General features: G+C 34.6%; 1 protein-coding gene across 1 annotated transcript; it reads right to left on the bottom strand.

Annotated features, from left to right (window-relative positions):
* Positions 1–365: 365 nt before the first annotated feature.
* Positions 366–4,400, bottom strand: LOC149008277 (selT-like protein). The gene is made up of 4 exons (XM_089167420.1): positions 4,155–4,400; positions 3,995–4,068; positions 1,764–2,082; positions 366–843 (listed from the first exon to the last, which is right to left on the bottom strand). The coding sequence occupies exons 1-4, from the start codon at positions 4,335–4,337 to the stop codon at positions 727–729; spliced, it is 693 nt and encodes a 230-aa protein (XP_089023546.1). The 5' UTR covers positions 4,338–4,400; the 3' UTR covers positions 366–726.
* Positions 4,401–24,758: the final 20,358 nt, after the last annotated feature.

Below are 24,758 nucleotides of genomic sequence, written 5' to 3'. Positions count from 1 at the left end.
GATTTTAAGAATACAAAATATCAGAAAATTTACTACATCCAAACCATTCATGATCACTTTAAAGATGGTAGCATTAAACTTTTATTCCAAAGAGATAAAGAGTCACTCGGGATAAGAGGAGAAGAGGAGCAGTAGCCTAGAACAACCACTTCTCCCGATGAAATTTAAGTTACCATGCTTGATTCTGGCTTTTCCTGGAAGCATCCCACCATTCTTACAATGCATAAGAACACATTTGTTCTTCACAAAATGCTCTTCCAAATCCATTGAACAATCAAGCATTTTCTGTTGGCGGTCTCTGTAAGTACTATTATTTCACTCGAGTACAAGCGCATGAACATTATATGTTTCTAATATGTTAAGGCAAGAAAAATTTGTAGTCAAGCTAGTTTATAAAATCAGACCAACATATCATCACAATTGCAGAGCCCGGAACTGGAACAGGAAGGATGAAGATGCACAACATGATAGACAAAGAAATGCAGAAGTGCAAGATATTTTTCTTTTCTTTTCTTTTCTCTCCCTGTTTTTTGTTCAAGAAAGCAGTAAGTTTAGATAACATACATGACCAAGAAAGTCTGGAGATAGCAAACGTGTTCTAAAATTTTTATACATGGAATTGGTGATCTCATTCATATAAAATTTCCCATCGAACATAAGATTTTGACACCTAAACTTGCACTGCACCAGATTTGGCAACTGTTGAAGGATTTCCATTTTCCCAGTTCAACGTGACCAAGCAGCTTCAGCATCCACAATTCTTGAAACCCCCAGCTTCTGGCTGACAAGCTCTCTCAACTCAAATTCACTGGGGAACCTCTTCTCCTGCAGTTTTGAGTAAACCTACAACATCCAGAGTGGTGGGTTAGTGAATGGTAAATCAAGTCACATCCACACAAAAATACTCACTATGGTCATATCTAGTAGGACTAAAACTTCATTTCAAAGGGTGAATTAAACAAATATGATCAACCATTAGATAGCAATCCCATCATGGGAGGAATTTGGCCAGGGAGATGCAAAAATAGTACTCCCAGGATCACAGAGTGAATTCCTAGCAGCAAAAAGAAAAGAAAAAAGAAGAATTTCACATCCCCATGGTGTATATACAAAATTCAAAGTAGTACCATGAAAATATAGGACATAAAATAAAGAATGATATCAATACATGCCAACTGGGTAAGTTAACAAGTTTTAGCCTTCTCAATAAAATATAGAATAAAAAACGATATCAAATAGAAGTCTTACATGCCAACTGGGTAAATTAAAAAGTTTTAGCCTTCTTTTGATTGGCCCTTTGTCTTACTCTTGAAAGTTACTTTAAATGCAATGTTTTATGCATGAGTAAGGAGGGTTTTCAAAAAACTGAAAGTTAATTAATAAAGTTTTTATGTAAATGGCAAAATCTAAAACTCATTAAAAGAAGAAAAAAAAAATCCTTAGAAGTGCAAAAGAGTAAGGTTTCAACTTCTAAATTTACCATTTTCGTTACAACAAGAATCTTCTCCTTATAAAGCTGCTAGGTGTTGACTAACAGATACTCTAGAGCCACTCTTGCACATATATGTGCTAAATAATCTTATCAGCCTATGTCCAGAGTACCGGCTGAGGTTAGTACAAAGCAACCAACCAACCAAAGTCTAGCTCAAGATATGCAGTGAACATAGGCTGGTTCAGACCATCTTTAGCCAGTAGGCTACAAGTCTGGAAAATTTTGGGTAGCATAGAAGAGCAGTCTACAAGATAAAATGAAAGGATCTTACCAATTCACCATTGCAATAAACTTCAAAAGCCCCAGAGCTCGACAAGAAGGATTGCACAACATTGCCAAAGAGCCAAGTTGATGCAATGGTTCCAAATCTATTAGCACGCAAGGAGAAATACCAAGGAGGTGGTGTCATGTACCCCAGCCTAGGGAAAATTTGTTCTCCAGCCATTAATATTCCAATAACTCCTACTTGGACAACTGGTACTGCTTTGCTAAGTAGCCGTTTTGGAAGCTTTGCAGGATGATTTGCAAGATTGACATCAATACCAGGAAAGGATGTCTCTAGCATTTTCTTCATTGTCATTGCAGTTGACCTGTCAAAGGCAATGAAATAATTTAAAATATTACTCAATCCGTTTCCTTTCCCTGAAGCACATGACATCTTGGAATACATATGAACATATTACAGTATCTTACTCTTCTCACAGAGAGAGAAATAAAAAATTAACAAAAAAAAATTCAGACACAGAGGCGCATAGGACTCAAATTCCCGTAAAAGCATGAAAGGAATACTGAAGTGCAAATGGAATGATTCTGCTTCCAACTGTGATCTTACATTGTATTGTATGTGAACCAGATTCAAGGCCACATTAAGGACCAAAACAGAGCCTAGGGTGGTAGCCCAACCCCCCACGGCCCTATAGGAGATCGCGTATGAATAGGGGCAATTTGGTAATTTTTTCTTGTTTTAAGTTGAGTTAAATTAGGGTTTGTTGAATCCAATATGTTAGTAGGCTTCCAACTCCACCTTTGTTTTTTAATTTGGTTTAGTTTTGGATAAACATGAGTCCCAGTTAGGTTAGGAGTCTTAATTAGAGAGGAATTCCCGCAATCGTATCAATTTCTACAAGGAGACTAGTCCTGCTCATGCTTTCTAATTTAATCCATCCAAGGATTTGTTATGCCAAAGTCCTTGTTAGAATGAGAGTCCTAGTTTGAATCACCTTTCTGATGTCACTCCATTCTCTCCTACAAATAGATACAAAAAAAAAAACCCAACCCAGCCCCCAACCTTCTCCTTTCTTCTTCTCTCCCGCAGCCTCTCTTTAACCTTTTCCCTTGCCTACGATAACACCACCCCCCCCCCCAAAAAAAAAAAAAAAAAAAAAAAAAACCCCAAACCCTAATTCATCACATCCCCGCCCCTACCCCATCACAGCCCCATCCCTTACCCTTCCCAAACCCTGCGGCAGCTCCATCCCACCTCCCAATCCCTATTCACCCAACCCTCCCATTCCCCATCCCTATTTCTCCATTACACCTCCTCTCTTTTCTGTTTTCTTCTCTCTTGTGGCAGTTTAGTACTACTCAGGTTTACATCCTTCTCCAATCCTTAACCCTAGTTTTCCCAAATTCCCTCACTCTATTCCCTTTCCTCTTTCGTTGCAATATTCCATCCCCTGCCCTTACCTTCTATCCAAATCACAGCCCCTTCCCTTCACTCAAACCCTAGGAACCCTACATTTCACCTTCTTCAATCTTCACCAAACATTAAAAACCCTAACCCACTTTCACTCATGACTCTTAAACCCTTCATCCAAACCCTAATTCCTACTAGAATCATACTCCACAAAAGTTTTCGGACACATGAATTAAATATTGAGGTACAAAGGAATGAGTTATTAAAAGTATGAAAGAAATGTTGCAGTACGTAAGGAATGATATTGTTTCCAGCTCTAATTTTACACTGTATAACCCACAAAATTTGACTTCCGTAACCTTTTTGTTGGTATTGTTAACTTCTTGTCAGAGATCATAAAGTTTCAGTATGGAGGAATGGGGTTAAACTATCATCTTTTTGTTCAATGGGTTGAACATATGGAACTACTGCTTAAGAAAAAGGAAAATATAAGAAATAATGGGAACATAATTCAAAATGAGGATTTCAAAATCCAGAAGCATCTGAGAGTAAAACCAGAAAATAGGAGTCGGCCTTGCCAATATCCCCAGTTGTATTGTTCCACTAAACTCTCTTTCCACAATTTTCAGTTAATAGTCTCCTTTTGGGATCATGATTAGAAATGACTTAATTCTGTAAGAATGATCCAAACACTAAATCATAACTAGAACGAAAGACACCTGATTTAAAGTCAACGCATTGAAATCTCTTCATAATCCAGAACCAAAACAACACAATAAGCTCAAACCCTATGCAATTTGCCATATCAACATCAAACAAATCGAGAAAAAACTTAAACGAAAACAAGGCAAATAAAGGGGAAATACCCATATGAACAGGAGGAACAGAAACCGATATTGATGGTGTTGCCATAACCGACGTCTCCAGCAACGCCTGTTTTCTGAGAAAAAAAGGGTGCAAAAGTGAGTTACCCTAAAAATCATACAGAGAAATAATAAGAATTTAGGAATTAGGATTTTGTCTTACCTGTGTGGGGAAATCGGGAGTTGGTCGAACAATTGGTTGTTGCGGAGGATGGGGATGGGGATGGGGATGGGGATGGTGATGAGAATTCTTCGGTGGTGGTGGAGATAGAGTGAAGATGTTTAAGAGGTCCGAACAGAAGAGAAACACTGGTAACCCTACCAGAAGCAACTGAAGTCGATCCATGGTTTGTGATGCAGAGGAAGAGAGACGATGAGAACTGAGAAGAAGAAAAGCTGCGACTTTGGAATGGAATCTCTCGATTTATGCGAATTAGGGTGTCAAAACCAAACCAAATCGAAATCCAATGAACCGAACCAAAACCATTTTTCTTGATATTTCAGGTTTGAACAAGTCTTTTAATTAAGGGTGTAAATGGATAGTCGAAATTCATTTTGAGTTTGTTTTGTTTGATTATTAATAAGATGCGGATATGGTATATGTGAATACTTTTCTAGAATTTCTATTAAAATAAATGCGAAGGAAAATCAATAATGAATAAATTTAAGAAAAGCAAGGACTAAAAGTCCAAAAAGAATAAAAACACGAAAGTTAACTAAATTCTTAAATTTCCAACCAGATCTACACAAGTACAATGGTAGATGTAAAGGATGAGCCTCTGAATTCAAATTTAAATCCATCGTAACTAATTATATCCGTTTCAAATATTTGACTTTGAATTATAACTTGTTGATACTTTAATTGTAACTCAAACTCTTTTTGATCGATTGGAGATATAATCAATCGAGGATAGAGTTTGTTACGGTAGATTTGAATTTGAATTTGAATTCAGAGGCTTATCCTTTACAGTAGAGATATCATTTAGTTGTTGGCTATGGAACTTCAACTTTTTTCTGGTAAGATAATTGGCTGGAGGTGGGGCAGAACCTTAAGTCAAAAGCTATATATGATATACCCAGTGGAATGAGTAAGGAAAAAATATCATCATATGTGGATGAAAATGGAGGTTGGAGAAAGGAAAATTTTGAAAATATATTACCTTCTGACTGTTGCATTAAAATTGAAGCATGCCCACCGCCAAGTACAGGCGGAGGAAAGAATGTATGACTATGGAATCCATCACAGAATGGATGTTTTACAATAAAATCTGCATATGAAGTGTTAGAAGATTCCAATAGTCTTGGTGTGGACATTTCTTTTGATAATAGGTATTGGGAGGCCATTTGGAAGTTAAAGGTGCTGCAAAGAATCTCTTGTTTCATGTGGGTTCTAAGTCTGAACATGCTGCTAACTAATGATAGGAAGTGGAAAATGGGACTCATGAACCACTCATTCTGTGACTTCTTTCTTCATGAAGCCGAAACTAGTCTACATGTGTTTAGAGATTGCCAATATGCAAGTGGAGTATGGAAACGATTAATCCCAATGAATCAACAAGGACAGTTCTTCAATTGTGATCGTCGTGATTGGTTTTACCTAAACATTTGTGGAAATCTATCACAACAACAGAAAGGATGGTCAGCCAATTTCGCCATCACACTATATCTACTGTGGGGTTGGAGAAATCGTGATACTCATGAAGAAGACTTCACTCGACTAGGAGGAGGGTTGGTTTTACCTAAACATTTGTGGAAATCTACTCACAACAATGAAAGGATGGTCGACCAATTTGGCCATCACACAATAATCCACGGGGGGGGGGGGAATCATGATACTCATGAAGAAGACTTCACCGACTAGGAGGAGGGTGGAAATGATAAAAGAATACGACTCACATGTGGAGGCAGCTTGGACCTGGAAAATAATCCACAATCATTGTCACGAAGTGTTAGAAAAAGGCAAAGTGGAAAAGACCAACGGGGAAGGGGGTAAATAACAATGTAGATGCTGCAATTGGTAAAGAAGATTTCAATCAAATTGGAGGGGTTTTTCGCAGCTCGAAGGGGTGTACTTGGGAGGTTTTGTGCATAGAATCCCCAAGACAAGTGTTCTTGAAACTGAGCTCCATGTTATTTGTGTAGGCATATGCTACGGAGTAGAAAGAAATATGCTACATGTTTACATGGAGTCTGACTCTTCACAAGGAAGGATGACAAGGATTATTGTGGCGATTCGAGAGTTGGTAGATTTGCATGGAAATATCATCATTACTCATACTAATAGAGAAGCAAATATGGTTGCCGATTGGATGGCGAAGAGAACAACAACATTTGAGTCTCCTATGCATTTCTTTCAGGAACCCCCTCAAGGAATAAAGGAGTTCCTTCAAGTGGATCGTTTGACCAGCTCTCTTTAAATTGATTTGGGTTTTTTAACCCCGTTTATGTATAAAAAAAAAAAAAAAGATACCATCTAGTTGAAGATGTGTATTTAATCTTGTATTCATATTCATTTTGAAGAATTTATTTTTTAAAAAAATAAACTATCCAAATAGCATCAGAAAGTTGACCGAAAATCGATAGAATATCATCCGAATCTATCCAAATATAAAAAAATACGGATACGGTATTACTACTATCCAATATGCTTATACCTCTACCTCTAATTGTGTGGTAGATTCTTTACCAAGGTTGGTTCAATCGGTTGATTTGCCAACAATTTGGCTTAGTATCAATTCTTGGCTTCTATATTTTCTAAAAAAAATTATTTGGCTTTTGTAGTACTGCTTAATTAGCAGATGCTAATGCTTACAACAACTTCTTTCCTTAATAAATCTTTCTTTCCCCTAGAGGTTGGCCTGATTAGCAATGACGAACACTTCACAAATGAGAGGTTAACAATTTAGTTTTCTTGGATCTTAAACAGATTCCTTGAGATTAGTTGAGGTGTGCGTAAGCTTGCTCAAACAACCCAGTCTAAAAAATACTAAAAATTCCTTCCATATTCAAAAAAATATTCATGAAATAAAATTAAGACTACAACACCTAAAATTCGATTGGATCATGCTTTTTAAAACCCTAACATATCTTTAGATGTTGGTTTTTTTTTTTATAATTTTATAATTTTTTATAATTTAAACTTTTTTTTGTTGGGAAAGAAAAAAAAAAAACCCATGACCTTGAATCCTAATTGGCTTAAATGAAAGGGTATAAGATGGTGTGCTTTTGATTTATATGGTGCAATTTCTTGACTGTAGTTTGTTAAGTTAGGATTTAAGAGAAGATAGAAGAGAAGAAGATGAAGAAGACGACTAAGAACTAGATTAGTTTGAATGCAGTGCAACCTATGTTCAATATTGAACTTTGAACCCACTGTATTTACAAACAATTACATTTACAATCCCTACAATTCATTTTATTATAGATGCCTAGTTTTGTAAGCTTTTTTTTTTTTTTGGTTGCCAACACTGGTTAGGGGTTCGACTCGCGTCGCACACCTAGTTGTGGTGGGTGAGTCTCCCAGCGTGGATTTTTTGCATCCACAATGATTCGATACCAGAACCTTGTTTAAGCGGACCAAGCTGCTTACCACTTGGACCAACCCCATTGGTTTAGCTTTATTAGCTTTACATATAAAAAAACATATTTATCCATGGTTTATCTCAATATAAGTTTACAATAGAATTAAATTTAAAATATAATAAAAATTAATCAGTCATTTTTTAGGGTGAATCTACTTTTTTCTTCTCTTAAAAGAGACTTTATAGAAAATCTGCTTAGAAAAAGTAATTTTTTGGTAATAGACACGACTATAATAAATTTAATAAAATAATAGAAAATGACTTTTTTTTAAGGGTTTGAGATAAGGAAAAGTAATATTGAGAATTTTGAAAACAAAATTCATGTGGACTCATCACTTAAAGTGTTAACTTTGTTGTTATTCTAAGCATTTGATTATTGTATAATTTAAAATATAAGGAATGTAAATGTAACAATAATTATAAGAGTGTAGACGCAATTATTTGTAAATACAGAGGGCGTAAATGTAATTTGCTATATAAAAGTTTTATAGAAATCCTAAATTTATTAGCCTCTAGATTTAGGATTCAATTTTCATTTGAATTTAGTGAATCTTTATTACAACAAGATACATTTGGTATACAAGTCTTTTGAATTTGAAACTTGATACAACTATTATCTTTATTATTTTTTTGTTTTGAGTTTTGTTGAGATAGAACTCTTGATGAATTCAAATTGCTTATTCCATTGAATAAAAGGAAACGCAAATGTTTAACACTTTATAGTAGAGATGAAATCTCTGGATTTCACCTTATACCCATAAATCTACAGATTCACGTTTTTAGTATAAAAAAATAAATTTGTAGATTTCATAAATCCAAAGATTTACACATCCAAACAGGTATAAATCTCCCATTTGTGAATCTAAAGATTTGAAATCTTTGAATTCATGTAACCAAACAAGCCCTAAGATGTTTCATTATTTATCAATGTGACTTTGACCATATTATCATACTTCTTACTATTATATAAAAACATGTACTTCTCTTTGGTGGCAAATCTTTTTCTAATACTTATTTTTCATTGAAATACCTTTAATTTTATTGTCTATTATCTCTTTATTTATTTTTTTTCGGATATTTAATTTTTTGAATTTTTAATTTTTGCATTTTGGTTACTAATAATGAGATTCATATACCCTTGAAAGAAATCTTTCCTAAATTCCTACCAGCCCTCTATGATTTTCAATTTCATGTTTATTATTAAAGTCTGATATTTCAAAACAATAATTTGATGTGTCTGTTTGTATTTACTGACAAATGTTTGTCTATCTTTCCTAATCTATGCAAACTGTATTATATATATTGTTTTTGCAGCCGTTTTAGCTTAAAAATTAAGGATCTCTGGTGGTTTGCTTATGTCTTTTGTCTTCTAATTCTGAGCTTTTGCATTATGTCCAGGTATTGCTTCCACTGAAATGGGCTTATTTCTGAGGTTTTGTACACTCTTCTACCCTTCCTTCAATCTCGAAATGATGAATGATTTGAATGCATGGGAGACTTTTGTGAGAGAATAAAATCAAGAATGTCCAATAACTATCTTACTGCAGACAGGAAGAGAAGAGAAGCAACCAAAGAAATGAGAAGAGAATTAGTTAGAAGATAGTATCTTATTGTTCATCTCTAGAATTCTTGGTAGTTGGGTGTTGCTGCACAATCTTGTTCGTCCCTTCAGCCGGTTGAACCTGCAAGAATGAGTTCAACCGTAGAGGTCGAGTTTTCACCTCCGACGATCTAGTTAGGAATCCGACTAAGGAAGATAAGAAAATAATGAACAATAATAATACAAATAGTGATAGTTCTATTCAACGTACCTTTCTCTTGTGTTATCATACATTTTTATAGCTTTTCTATATAAGAGTTTAACTGGGACTCAAACATTAGTTAGTCGGCAATATGAATCTCAGTAATTGAATCCTACTCAATAGTTGGATTTCAGTTGAACATTGTCTTCTTGGAATACGGCTTACTATTCCGCCGACTTTACTTTGACCAGTTCGGATTGGTCCGACCTGATTGGTCTGACCGAACTGATACGGGTTCAACCGAACTGGTTTTGACCAGTTTATATTTTTCCTTTATCATTGGGAACAGTAATTTTTACTGTTCTTTATTCTGGAAAGCATACATGGATTTGGCAAGAAGTTTTTCTGCTAAACTTCATGAGTTTTTTCACCCTCAAATTGATATAATTCATAACAACTTCAAAGGACTTATGGTATTTTCTGTTTGTTTGAGGCATTCTAACAACACCACATTCAAATGGCTTCTCTTATGGCTTTGTTGTCTGTGCAAATAGCAGAATGAGTGACATGCAATTTTTTTAATTAGTATTATCATACTATCTGTTGCTGCAAAAATTTGTTCGACCACACAATCAAGTGTACCTGCGAGAACGTGCTCAACTGGGTTGATCGAGTAAGGCCTCTGGCAATCAAGTTAGTCAAGTACCCAAACTTGGGTGAAGTAAGCAGGTTGCTAGGAATGATTCTAAAATGCGTACCTAACAACCCGTGAGGATATGGGTATTTATAGTTTGGGAAGTTACCTTGGTTATGCAGTGATTGAATTCGACCTGTACTCTGTAATTAAGTCTCCTTCGTTGAGAAGGAGTGTTTAGCTGACATTACAACTGTTGAGTCCGACCTATACTCTAAGAACAATTCGATCTTCCTGACTTGATTAGGATTCTCATTCCTAGTTTTAAGGCGGTTGCTTGCTACTCAAAAGGCAAACGTTACTTGGCGCACCTTGGTTCATTTCTTGGTCCGACCAAAACTTAGGTCGAACTGGATTGGACTCGGTTGACTATTGTTAACTTGGCTCAATGGACTTTACCCATATTGCTATCTACTATCTACTATTATTATAAAAACATAAACTCATGAAAAATGAATATATTTTTTTATATCTAAAATACTCTCAAATTTTCATTAAAAACATAATTAATTATGTCCATCTACGGTTATTTATTATTCATAAGTATAACATTAATAAGTAGACTAAATAGTAATTATTGTTAGTTGACTTTTATTAATATTAGACACCAAAACACAAACTCCACAAATATGATTATATTAAAACCCCCTTGCCTCCAAAATTTATGGACACCATTACCTACATTTACACATAACTTTACTAAAAAAATAATCTATGATAGCTTCATGTGATCAATGCTTTGAAAATTAAATTTCAACCCTAACAGGTTGAGCAGGTTTTCTAGAAATTCCAAGACACCCACCATTAACATTAGCTTCATAATGGGCGGTGGCTTGGGGTTGGTAGAGGCTGGTAGAGATAGGGTGTATGGGTGAAAAAAAATTGGTTGCCAAGCCTCAATCATATGTGTGAACATGAAATCTTACACATGATCCTCCCACATTATATTTGGTTTCTTGTTCAATAGAAGCATTTTAAGTCACCATTCATGGTGTCAGCCTTGTGTTTGTGTTTGGTATTATTCATGAAGATTTTCTCACCTTGCATGATTCCATGGAAATTTTTTCTTAGGGTTTGGAGGCAAGCAAGGTATGAGCTTTGGGGTGAAAAGCCAAAAACCTCTTCTATCTATCAAGTTCAACCTTGAAATTCACTCTTCATAAATTCTTGTCACAACCAAGGGCATCAATTCTTCTCCTTCACCATTGTAGCATGTTCTTCTTGTATCTCTTTTGCCCATTAGAATCATTTCTTTTATAAAGATTCTATGCCACAATAACTTTAAAATGTGGGAATGGTATTTTTTTGACCTTTTAATTTGTGGGTATTTCCTTTTTCACCGTGGAAATTTTTTTTTTATCTTTTAATAGTAAAAAAAAAAAATCAACTTTGAATTAGAGCGTAAATTTCCACCACGTAGTTGTTTAACCTAATTGTCCAAGTGGTTTAGTGTGGAAAAAGAATATGAGATAATACATTAAAATATGACTAATGACTTTTTTTCAAACCCAGCAGCTAGGATTTGAAAAAACTACACGCATGTTAGGATCCGAAGCCACATTGAAGATATCCGCACAATAACAAATAAAAATTATTATAAATATTATATCTCCATTGACAAGAATAGGAGAAAGAAAAGAAATTTCAATCCATATTCGTAACATTAAAACCCTAACAGCTAACAGCACTATCAAAAGCATTAGAGAACATCCATAATATTGTAACTTCTACTTTTTTTTTCTAAGAAAAAACCCTTCTGCCGACCCTTTTTCTTTAAGCTTTATTACTTTCAACAATGAGAACAAGAATGAGCTTTGAAAAGCTATATATGTATTCCTTTTTCAAAGCAATGAGATGATCCAACTATAAATAATAAAGTCTTTTTTTTTTTTTTTTTTTGGCCAAATAGACATTCATTGAAATGCCTCTAGATTAAATCTAGAGGGGATAACAGAAGGATTAACAATACACATAGGAGGCAAATCATTCCAAACTCTACTTAACTGAAAAGCCCTAGCCCCTTTGGCAAGAAAATCAGCATGATGATTTCTAGATCGATTCACAAAAACAAAACGGACAAAATCAAAGCAACCTGACAGCCTTTTAATTTCTTGAACCAGCCCACAACTAACCCAGTCTAAATACTGAGTTTGGCCATTTAAGGCCTTAATGGCTGGAAGGCAATCAGAGTGAAAGATAACCTGCGATATCTGCAAATCAAGAGTTGCAAAAACAGCATCCCTAATAGCTTCAAGCTCCATCACGATTCTTTGAAAAACCAAAACAAAAAGATGCTTTTGCCCAAATAAACGGCTGCGGGGCTCCATATAATGCAACTTCTCCCCGCCATTTGAGAGAGTCGATCCCACGATGCATCCGTAAAAACTTTGAAGCTGGACCGAACAGGACTATCGTCTTCATCCAAATCGTTTGCATAACCTGAAAATAGGGGCTGCACCACAACCGACTCTTGGCCGCTACATTTTCCTGAAGCCACGAATTTCATTTAATAATCGACATCCAATTAATAGAACGGGTAAGAGAATGATTTTTCCCATGAAATAACATTTCATTTCGGTCATTCCATATCACCCAACATAAAATACTGCAAATAGTAAAAACAATATCACGTTGATTACATCCATGGAATTTGTAGTCCAAAAAATCTAACCAATCATGCATACTATTTCCCACAAATTCTGATGTATCAATCCGTAGCGGGGAAGCCCTCCAGCAAGCTTTTGCATGGTCACAATGAAATAAAACATGCATTACACTTTCAACCTGGGATGTGCATAACAAGCATATTGGCGTCAAGCTACTATTTCTTTCAAATAAAGCTTGTTGGGTAGCTATTCCCTCATGTGCAGCTTTCCACATGAATGTTTTAATCTTGGGTAATGTTTTAATTTTCCAAATTCTACCCCAGTTTATTCTTGAAATTGAATAGTTGGAAAGACCCATATCAGGGGTGGTATTTTGAATACAATGATATGCTGTTTTAACTTGAAATTCACCATTTTTTGAAAAAACCCACACCCAATGGTCCTCTTTTTCCTGTGTCATAATTGGGATTGTTAATATAGCTTTCTTTTCCTCTTGACTAAATAGTGAATCTAAAAGATTAAATTTCCAACTTCTTTTGGACCAATCAATCAGTTCATTGACAAGTAATGGTCCAGGTAAATGTGGAGTTTGCACCGGGTAATGGGAATTCACGAGTGGAATCCAAGGATCACTATAAATCCTCGTTGATAAACCATTTCCAATGCTCCTTAGAAGTCCCCTGTTTAAGACATCCCTTCCTGCTATGATGCTTCTCCAACCCCAAGAGGCTTTTTTTGGAATCTGGGCTTCAAGGAAAGTAGAATCCTTAAAGTATTTGGCCCTCATAGTTCTTGCCCATAATGTATTTGGTTGGGTTACTAATCTCCATCCCTGTTTGGCCAATAAAGCTTTATTGAAAGAATGGAGATCACGAAAGCCCATTCCTCCATGATTCTTTGAACGGCACAGAGTTTCCCAGTTTATCCAGTTTATGCCTGAATTTCCTTTGTTTTTCCACCAAAAGTCTCGAATTTGCCTAGATAATTTATTGCTCATGTCTTTTGGTAGGAGGAAATTTGACATTGTGTAAGTGGGAATAGCATTTGCTACTGCTTTAATTAAAGTCACGAAGTTGAAAGGTTACCAAAAAAATAAGGTCACCAAGTTGGGGTGCTGAAAAGTCTGATGTACATTAAAGAAATTTTGAAAAGTATTCCATCATTTTCAATTCAAAATTCCTTTTTTAGGTTATCTTACATCTAAGTCTGACCCATGAACCATGGTTGATTCTTAGAGATTAATTCAGAACTCGTTCATAGAAATAAATAGTGAATGCGAGCCAAGTGGGGTGATCACTAAACTGTCTTCGACAATCAAGTCAGATAATAAAAACAATATTATTTCACCATATGAGGTATCTAGAACTCAAAATTGAATAATTGTAGAGCCTAGAGGAAGAAAGTGAGCATCTATTATTAAGAATTGTTTAGTTGCCTAAGGTAGGACATCTATTGGTTCTTCCATGCTAGCCCAAATTTCATCTCTGTCTATCACATCAAGTATCAATGGGTTGTCGATTTCGCCCTGATAATGACAATCACCATGACTACAGATACAATACTAAGTTTCTCGCTCGAGATAGATGATGCTAGAGTTTTGATTTCTTCTTGATACAATCTCTAGGTATTCCCAAGTTAGGGTCTTTCCCAGACTTCATCTACGCGTAACACGTCAAAAATGACATTTTTTTTTTGAGTGGGCGGGTGGGGTGGGGGGTTTGACAACAATTTTTTCCATTTAGAGTGTCTCTTCTTATAAGTAAGGAGAAAAAAAATCTATCTAGAACATGATTGAATTTAGAGTTTTTTACGTGTGGGTCTCTTTAATAGACCACAAACTAATGTTGGGTCCCCTTAGTGCAATATATTACGTGTAGGTCTTAACCAGACTGACACCCAACATTGGTAAAAAAAGAAAAACTCTTTGAATTTAAGGGGATTTCATTTTTCTTTCAAATTCACGTGTTAATCGATTTTGGAATTTTGAAGATTGGATGGATTTTTCAAATTCCCCAGAAGAAAAAACTTTGACAAATTGGTATGATGGTTTACAAATGGATTTAGAACCTGAGAAACAAACCGATTTCAGACTAGGAATTGACCAGGTCGAAATCCAATTAAATTCCATTCTACAATTCCGAGTTTGACTGGACTAAATTAAATTCCTCTACCGAGTCAAATTCTACGGGTTCATTTTTGTTGGACTAGGAATCTAAACCATGGAACCAAATAGGTCAACAAAATCCCAACAATTGAAATCTTGATTCAAACCCATTCGTCAAATGGATTCTCACTCACTCAACAACCTAGTTTCTACCAAAAAATTTGTTCATTTCAGTTGTTGAATTTTTCATTTATATATTATACCTTTTGAATTTATAGATTATTATGTTTATATCCCTTCGAATTTAACCTATTACGTATACACCTTTATCATCTGGATAATTGAATTAAGTGATGAATTAGCATGTATTCTATTTTAATAAAATTCCCTTATAATACTCTTTGTTTCAAATTCGTTTCAATTTTCAAGAGTATATATATATATATATATATATATAGGGTGCAACCTATGAGTGTACATGTAATTTACTCTTATTATTAATAGTGGAGAAATTAATCAAAAATTTTGAAAATTCAAAAAATTAGAAGCCGCCTCACAAGTCCTTGTCTTTTTGTACATGGAGTTAATTGAATGACAGAGACCATAAAAATTGAAAGGAAAAAAATAAAAGACGGAAATTTGAGGGTCATTCCAAGATAATCGGCAAAAAGTATAGATACCTCAATACTATGTTAAATTGACAATCGTTCCCTTTTTCGTTAAAACTATTAATTAGTTAGAGTGAACGATAAATATACCCTCAGTTGTTTATTCTATATTTTATATCTTATAATATAAAATGACTCATCGAGGAGGAAAGAAAATGGAATTTATGTTCTATTTTACAAAGGACAATATCGTAATGTCACAAGAGACTAAGGGCAATATAAGAATTATGAAATTATCTAATCATGAATTAATAGAATTCGATATATGAAGTGTACTATTGTGCGAAATTAAGAGATATTCCTGAAGTTTCTCAAAAATAATGAAAATAGAACATCTTGAGAGTCTATGTGTGTGTTGTGTGGTGGTGAGGGTTTGAGGATAGATTTCATCATCCATAGGATATGGGTTCCATACTTTAGCTCTGAAGTAGTTCATGTCAATTGTCACTCATCACTATACCATACAATAAAAAATACTTGAGTCTCATGTTACCTCCCAACAAAGGATACAATTGAGGTTGGTAGGGATAGGACAGCTAGTAAGAAAAGACTGGGTGGAGAAGTAAAGGCTAAGGATTCCCCAGACGGTAAGAGAATGACGGGATCTGACTTTTGAATCAAACCAAGAGAATTCAACAGACAAGTTTGCAAGGGTAGCAGATGTGGTTTCAGTCAGAGGCAATGCAACCCCAGGAAGTCGAGGTAATGCTAAGTTATCACCATGTTGAAGGGTGACGGAGTGCAATTAGGGTTCTAGTGTTATATAATGAAATCACTGATGCTAACATATTTTTGTTGATGCAAAAATATAAAATTAGAATCGTACGCATCTTCAACTATAAAAATTAAAGGGATAATTATTGTTGTCTTCCCGTATTATAGCTTAATTACTAAAAGGACCCTGCTCTTTAGAAATTATTATTGCTCTTCTCATTTCTAATAGTGTTAAGAGATCGTTACATTTGAATGTTTAATGTTTGTTTTGTCCTTCTAAAGTAAGAAATTTAAACACAATATTATCCTCATTTAGAAAAAATCATTTCAAGTACCAATTTTGCGCTTGTATTCTTATCATTTTGAATTCCAAAAAAAAAGACTAGCTAAATTATTGTTTTTTTCTCCGATTAAGATAAAGAACTTCCTAATTGATAACGTCAAATTAGATAGTAAATAAATGAAAACTTAATGGAGTTAGGAACTTCCTAAAATTGATAATATCAAATTAGAAAGTAATTAATAAAAAATAATATCAAATTAGAAAGTAATTAATAAAAAATAATATCAAATTAAAAAGTAAATAAAAAAAGCTAAAAAAAATGAGGAACTACCAAATCAGGGTTAATTTTTTCCTAATTACTAAGATAATAATGTAATTTAATATAAAATATAAATAAGTAGAATAAAACCTTAGAATTATTTTGAAAATTTTAAATAAATTAAAGCTGTCACATCATCATTTAACTAACAGAGTTTAACGGTGGGGGCAACAATAATTATACGTAAAGTTTAAGGTTAAATTAGTAATTTTAAAAAGTATAAGAGATGAAGTAGTAATTAAGCTATAACAGAGGGGAACAACAATAATATCCAAAATTAAAATCACCAATAAAAATCATGGATCACATTACACAATGTTAGAGATAAGATAGGATTTAATCCACATCGATTTGCACTTATTCGAATTGTCTCACCCACATAAAATCACGAATTCAAATTTGACTTGAAACTCGAATTCATATTTAAATGACGAAGAATCACTTGCACTTGAACGCTATTCAAATTTGAATTCGTGATTTAACATGGTAAGAGAGTCTAGATAAGTGCAAACTCACTGCTACTGTTAGATAGGATTTGTATTTCTATCGTACAACAATTACTAAAAATTTTCAATAGCATCTGATTGTAACCGTAGTGGATGTGCCTCTAGCACAATGGTGACAGTCTTTTATGTAGAGACAGCAAGAACAATGAGGTTTTGGATTGCCCTTCTATGTGGTATACATATAACGTGCATGTGCGACATATGATAGTGTATATTTAAATAATCCACGTAACTTTCATCCTTCAATTGAAAAAACATAAAGTACCCACCTTCAAGACATAGATGATTTAATCAGAAGAAAATGGAAAAGAAAAGGGTAAGAGGGGATAAACGACAACTAAGTCAACTTGTGTGGGTCTTCAAGAGGCCATGCGTCGTGGTTTTGACTCGATTGAGGTGCGATTTGACTCACTTAATGCACTCCAGGTTGTTCATGGTGTCTGGGATCCACCTTGGTATGCCTTGGATGTGCTAGAAGACGTACCTGAGCTAAAGGGTTCTTTCGTTCACTATCGCATGATTCATTAAGTCCATGAAACCAACCACTGTGCTTAATGTCAGTTCTAGATGAGTTTTATTTGGATATGAGCAGTCTTCCCAATAAGCTTCATAGGTTTGTCCTTGAAGACATGCGTGGGAGATGGTTTTTCCGTCAATAATTGTATTTTTGTATTTCCTAATATTTTAATATAATATCTTCGCCTTTGGTCCAGAAAAAAGAAAAAAATAAAATAAACTGCCACCAAACTTTTTTAAGCCTTGAATTTTTAGGACTAGGGGCCTATAAGTCTCAAAATATCATGAATTAAGCCGTAGCTTGGCTAATTTGGCCTTGCGCTTCTACAGCTCCTTCACAGATTTCTTAGGGTTTGGAGGCAAGCAAGGTATGAGCTTTGGGGTGAAAAGCCAAAAACCTCTTCTATCTATCAAGTTCAACCTTGAAATTCACTCTTCAGAAATTATTGTCACAACCAAGGGCATCAATTCTTCTCCTTCACCATTGTAGCATGTTCTTCTTGTATCTCTTTTGCCCATTAGAATCATTTCTTTTATAAAGATTCTATGCCACAATAACTTTAAAATGTGGGAATGGTATTTTTTTGACCTTTTAATTTGTGGGTAGTTCCTTTTTCACCGTGGAAAAAAAATAAAATCAATATTGAATTAGAGTGTAAATTTCCACCACGTAGTTGTTTAACCTAATCGTCCAAGTGGTTTAATGTGGAAAAAGAATATGAGATAATACATTAAAATATGACTAATGACTTTTTTTCAAACCCAGCAGCTAGGTTTTGAAAAAACTACACGCATGTTAGGATCCGAAACCACATTGAAGATATCCGCACAATAACAAATAAAAATTATTATAAATATTATATCTCCATTGACAAGAATAAGAGAAAGAAAAGAAATTTCAATCCATATTGGTAACATTAAAACCCTAACAGCTAACAGCACTATCAAAAGCATTAGAGAACATCCATAATATTGTAACTTCTACTTTTTTTTTCTAAGAAAAAACCCTTCTGCCGACCCTTTTTCTTTAAGCTTTATTACTTTCAACAATGAGAACAAGAATGAGCTTTGAAAAGCTACATATATGTATTCCTTTTTCAAAGCAATGAGATGATCCAACTATAAATAATAAAGTCACGAAGTTGAAAGGTTACCAAAAAAATAAGGTCACCAAGTTGGGGTGCTGAAAAGTCTGATGTACATGAAAGGAATTTTGAAAAGTATTCCATCATTTTCAGTTCAAAATTCCTTTTTTAGGTTATCTTACATCCAAGTCTGACCCATGAACCATGGTTGATTCTTAGAGATTAATTCAGAACTCGTTCATAGAAATAAATAGTGAGTGCGAGCCAAGTGGGGTGATCACTAAACTGTCTTCGACAATCAAGTCAGATAATAAAAACAATATTATTTCACCATATGAGATATCTAGAACTCAAAATTGAATAATTGTAGAGCCTAGAGGAAGAAAGTGAGCATCTATTATTAAGAATTGTTTAGTTGCCTAAGGTAGGACATCTATTGGTTCTTCCATGCTAGCCCAAATTTCATCTCTGTCTATCACATCAAGCATCAATGGGTTGTCGATTTCGCCCTGATAATGACAATCACCATGACTACAGATACAATACTAAGTTTCTCGCTCGAGATAGATGATGCTAGAGTTTTGATTTCTTCTTGATACAATCTCTAGGTATTCCCAAGTTAGGGTCTTTCCCAGACTTCATCTACGCGTAACACGTCAAAAATGACATTTTTTTTTTGAGTGGGCGGGTGGGGTGGGGGGTTTGACAACAATTTTTTCCATTTAGAGTGTCTCTTCTTATGAGTAAGGAGAAAAAAATTTATCTAGAACATGATTGAATTTAGAGTTTTTTACGTGTGGGTCCCTTTAATAGACCACAAACTAATGTTGGGTCCCTTTAGTGCAATATATTACGTGTAGGTCTTAACCATAGACCGACACCGTTAGTTGCCATTAAGCATATTCAAATTTCAATTGTAGAGGGACCAAAATGTCTCTTATATTATTTAATCATTGTGTTAATATATGATTTTAAAAAGATAAAATTGGTCATTAAGCGTTAATTATATGGTATTCAAGAAAAAAGGGAAAAATATATATATATATATAATAGAAAATATTAAATAATTTTAAGGGTATTTTGGTCTCTCCACATTTGAATTTGAATATACTTAACGAGCGACTAACGATGTTAGTTTGATTAGGACCCACACATAATATATATATAGTAAAAGCGACCAACATTGGTAAAAAAGAAAAACTCTTTGAATTTAAGGGGATTTCATTTTTCTTTCAAATTCACGTGTTAATCGATTTTGGAATTTTGAATATTGGATGGATTTTTCAAATTCACCAAAAGAAAAAACTTTGACAAATTGGTATGATGGTTTACAAATGGATTTAGAACCTGAGAAACAAACCGATTTCAGACTAGGAATTGACCAGGTCGAAATCCAATTAAATTCCATTCTACAATTCCGAGTTTGACTGGACTAAATTAAATTCCTCTACCGAGTCAAATTCTACGGGTTCATTTTTGTTGGACAAGGAATCTAAACCATGGAACCAAATAGGTCAACAAAATCCCAACAATTGAAATCTTGATTCAAACCCATTCGTCAAATGGATTCTCACTCACTCAACAACCTAGTTTCTACCAAAAAATTTGTTCATTTCAGTTGTTGAATTTTTCATTTATATATTATACCTTTTGAATTTATAGATTATTATGTTTATCTCCCTTTGAATTTAACCTATTACGTATACATCATTGGATAATTGAGTTAAGTGATGACTTAGCATGTATTCTATTTTTCTAAAATTCCATATAACACTCTTTCCTTGAAATTTGTTTCAATTTTCAAGAGTAAATATATATTTTATATCTAAAACTACTGGTGTTAGGAACTCTAGGAGAAGCACCGGTGAGTATTTATAGGGTCTGGGATCCGCCAATTGCAGGGTTCCTGAAGGTGAATGCTGATTTCTCGATGGCAGAAGGAGAAATTGGTGCAGGCAGAGTTCGAAATGTCGACCCATGTTGCCGTGTCGCCCCCCAACCACACGGCGACATGGGCGACATATTGCCGAAAGTCGACCGACTTTTGGTACAAAGGGTATTTCAGGTCATTTTGACCTGAAATTTGACGTGTAACCTAATTTGAGGCCAATAAACACATTGGGAGTGTTATTTTGACCTAAAACATCACCTAACCTAAAGTTTATAATTGGCACATGTCCGGCTATATGCGGGCAAAACTGGAAGTTTGGAAAATTTATATAAACTAATGTAAATATGCAAAGAGAACACAAATACACTAACACAATTAGTAAAGAGATGTACTAAAGTTTACAATTCATTATACAATTATGTTGAGTATGGCTCATGCTTCACATATTGTTGCCGACGGACACAATTAGAGGCCCTATGTCCCTTTGGCAAAATGTGAACGAAAAATCGGCGAAAAACAAACGAAAGGCTGTTATATATTCAAGATGTAGCGATATATCGCGATTTTTCGGCGATATATCGACTTGTCGGCGATATAATATATCGCCGACACAGGGCGATATATTGCCGACATATGGTAAATGTCGTGTCGCTCGGGGGAGTCATGTCGCCCCCCAGCGACAGGGCGATATATCGCCGACACATTGAACCCCGGGTGCAGGTATGGGCTTTGTCCTCACAGATCCGGAAGGTTCTTGTCTCACTGCTATTTCAATTCCAGTGGAATGTTCGAGTATCTTCACCGGCGAGGCTCTGGCTTTAAGGGAGGTGCTTCTATGGAGCAAGAATGAAGGCTTAAAAGAAGTTTTGTTTGAACACGATTCCCGAGCCTTATTCGTTGCTATGTGGACCCTTTTCTCCCAGTCGAATCAGATGTTTTTTGGGTGGTGGAGGATATTCGTTAGCTTCTTGATAGTGAACCCGCTTGGTCAGTTCATTTTGTGTCTAGATGGGCTAATTCGGTGGCCGATATTCTAGCTAGGAAGGCCTTATCCTTGGCAAGTAAGACGGTCTGGTCTAATTCCATTCATTGGCTCCTTGAAGTTTGTACTCATGATGTCTAGGCATTTTCTTGCCCTTCTTCTAATTAAAGATAAAAAAAAAAAAAAAAAATAAAAAAAAAAAAAAGGAACAAAGGAGCATTTGTAATAGAACACATTTCAAGGAGTACATACGTAAAAGGGTGTGTGACATATGAGTGTATATGTAATTTACTCTTATTATTAATAGTGGATAAATTATTCAAAAATTTTGAAAATCCAAAAAATTAGAAGCCTCCTCACAAGTCCTTGTCTTTTTATCCATGGAGTTACTTGAATGACAAAGACCATAAAAATTGAAAGGAAAAAAAAAAAAGAAATTTGAGGGACATTCCAAGATAATTGGCAAAAAGTACAGACACTTCAATACTACGTCAAATTGACAATCTGTCTCCTTTTCCGTTAGAACCATTAATTAGTTAGAGGAAACGATAAATATACCCTAAGTTGTTTATTCTATATTTTATATCATATAATATAAAATGACTTAAGGAGGAGGAAAGAAAATGGAATTTAAGATTCTATTTTACTAAGAGCAACATCGTAATGTTACAAGAGACTAAAGGCAATGTGAAATTATCTAACCATAAATTAATAGAATTTGATAATGAGGTGCACCATTGTGCGAAATTAAGAGATATTTTAGGGGGTCAATGCCAATTTGACTTAATTTTGGGTTGTTCGTTATTTTGCCAATTATCTTGAGGTATTCCTAAAGTTTCTCAAAAAGAATGAAAATAGAACATCTTGAGTGTCCAGATTTGGTGTTTTATTTTTTACTTTTGGGATGCTTGTGTTGTGTGGTGGTGAAGGTTCGAGAATAGATTTCATCATCCAAAGGGTATGGGTTCTATACCTTAGCTCTGAAGTAATTCATGCCAATTGCCACTCATCACTATACCATACAATAAAAGATACTTGAGTCTCATGTTACCTCCCAACAAAGGATACAGTTGAGGTTGGTAGGGATACGATAGCTAGTAAGAAAAGACTGGGTGGAGAAGTAAAGGCTAAGGATTCTCCAGACGGTAAGAGAATGACGGGATGCGATTTTGAATCAAACCAAGAGAATTCAATAGACAAGTTTACAAGGGTAGTGGATGTGGTTTTAGTCAGAGGCAATGCAACCCTAGGAAGTCGAGGTAATGCTAAGTTATCACTATGTGAGTGTGATGCAAATAGTATTAGCTTTTAGGAAGACTAAACTCATTTTTACGTAATCTCATTTTGGAGTTTGATTCTTTTATCCTTGAAAGTATTATTTTCTCACGTCTTTTCACCATATATTTAGAAGAGATGTTCACCTTTTCAGTGTTCAGAAGTGAGCCTCTTCCCTCTCTTGAATATGTGATTGAGGGGTGTAAAAATATTATTAAGAGTAGAGGAACGCAACTCCTCATTTATATATAAATGAATCAAAAACCTCAAAAATATTAATTTTTCTAATTTCTTTGATAGATGTTGGGATGTGTAAATCTGTGACTGAAAGATTTAATAAACTACAAACATGTAAATTAATTAAATTTCTGTTAATTTAAATGTTAAAAGATATTTTATCATTATTTCCCCAAGTTACCATGAGTTTCGCCGGTCTCTTGTCTTAGGTTTCGTTTTTATTTATTGACAATTTGGAAATTTATGATTATATAATAAATAGAAGGATATTATATTGTTACATTTGTATGATTTTTTTTCCCCATGGGATTGAAGGGTGAGGGAGTGCAAAACAGGGTTCTTTTTTCCTAAACTTTGATTCTACTAATAGCAATTTGAATCTCGTTAGAATTCAGCCATTGATTTTATCCATTGATTTTTTTTTAATCCTTAAACTTTTTTCTAAAATTTCATTCCTATTAATGGAAATTCAAATCTCGCTTAGAATTTCAGTTTAATTTACCTAAATTTTTAATGTTGGCCCCACACGTCAAAATATAATAAAATTTTATCAGATGTAACCCACAGTGGGTCCTGCATTGACCTAGGTATATTCGGCCCCCCAATGTTCAATCTTGGCTCTGCCCCTGCTAGGGACCTATAAGTCTCAAAACGTCATGAATTAAACCATAGCTTGGCTAATTTGGCAACTAAACCTGGCCATTCAAGGCCTAAACAGCAGCAAGACAATCTGAATAGAACACAACATGAGTGACTTGAAGAAGAATTACTATAGACATAGCGCTTCTAATAGCTTCAAGATCCATCACAAAAACTGAATAACCTAAACGAAAAAAATGTTTTTGCCATAACAAAAAAACCATCAAAACCTCAAATAATACAACTTCTTCCAACAAGCTTAAAAGAAGCATTACAAGCTGCATCTGAGTAGGCTTGAAAAGAGGCATCCAAATTGCATGTCAGTAGACTTTGAAGTAGCATTTTTTTTTGGCCAAAACAAAAAAGCTGCTATTATATTAAATGAAAGAGTTTAGATCAAAGGACCTATACAAACGAGAAGAATCCACAATAAACAAAGGTGGTATACCCCACCAAGATCTGTCCAAAGATAACCTGCAAGCACCCTTAACAAAGAAATCAGCAAAGCCATTGCCAATTCTAGGAATATAACTAAAAGAAACCCTAGGAAAGAAAGAACAACGCTTCAAAATATCTACAACTAAACTAATACACATCCAATCTAAAGATGAGTGGAGACTCTGGAGAGCATGAACAACAGGTAAACAAGTCGAATGAAGATGCAAATCAACCGTTCCTAAAGAGGAACCCAAAATAATGCCATCTCTAATTGCTTCAAGTTCAACTAAAGTTGCTGAAGCACTATGACCACATCTGCTTTGAGCCGCTACAAAACCACCATTATAGTCCCACATGATGCACCCTTTACCTCCTGACTTTGAAGTTGCATGAATGTACAAAAATATCCTCCACTGGTACATCCAAACAACTAAAACAATAACAAGCAACCAATGGATCAAGAACCTTTCATCTTATATGATAATAA

This window comes from Hakea prostrata, chromosome 8 (genome assembly GCF_041222555.1).
Source record: "Hakea prostrata isolate BN-2017 chromosome 8, UWA_Hpros_2, whole genome shotgun sequence".
NCBI lineage: Eukaryota > Viridiplantae > Streptophyta > Magnoliopsida > Proteales > Proteaceae > Hakea > Hakea prostrata.
The sequence above is the reverse complement of the archived record's forward strand: the minus strand, read 5'-3'. Positions and strand labels throughout refer to the sequence as shown.

Coding starts and splice junctions, on each gene's coding strand:
- LOC149008277 (XM_089167420.1), bottom strand. CDS start 4,337: ATGGATCGACTTCAGTTGCTTCTGGTAGGGTTACCAGTGTTTCTCTTC. Junction 4,069..4,154: donor CTCCCGATTTCCCCACACAG/GTAAGACAAAAT, acceptor TTTTTTTCTCAG/AAAACAGGCGTTGCTGGAGA. Junction 844..1,763: donor TTTATTGCAATGGTGAATTG/GTAAGATCCTTT, acceptor TGGATGTTGTAG/GTTTACTCAAAACTGCAGGA.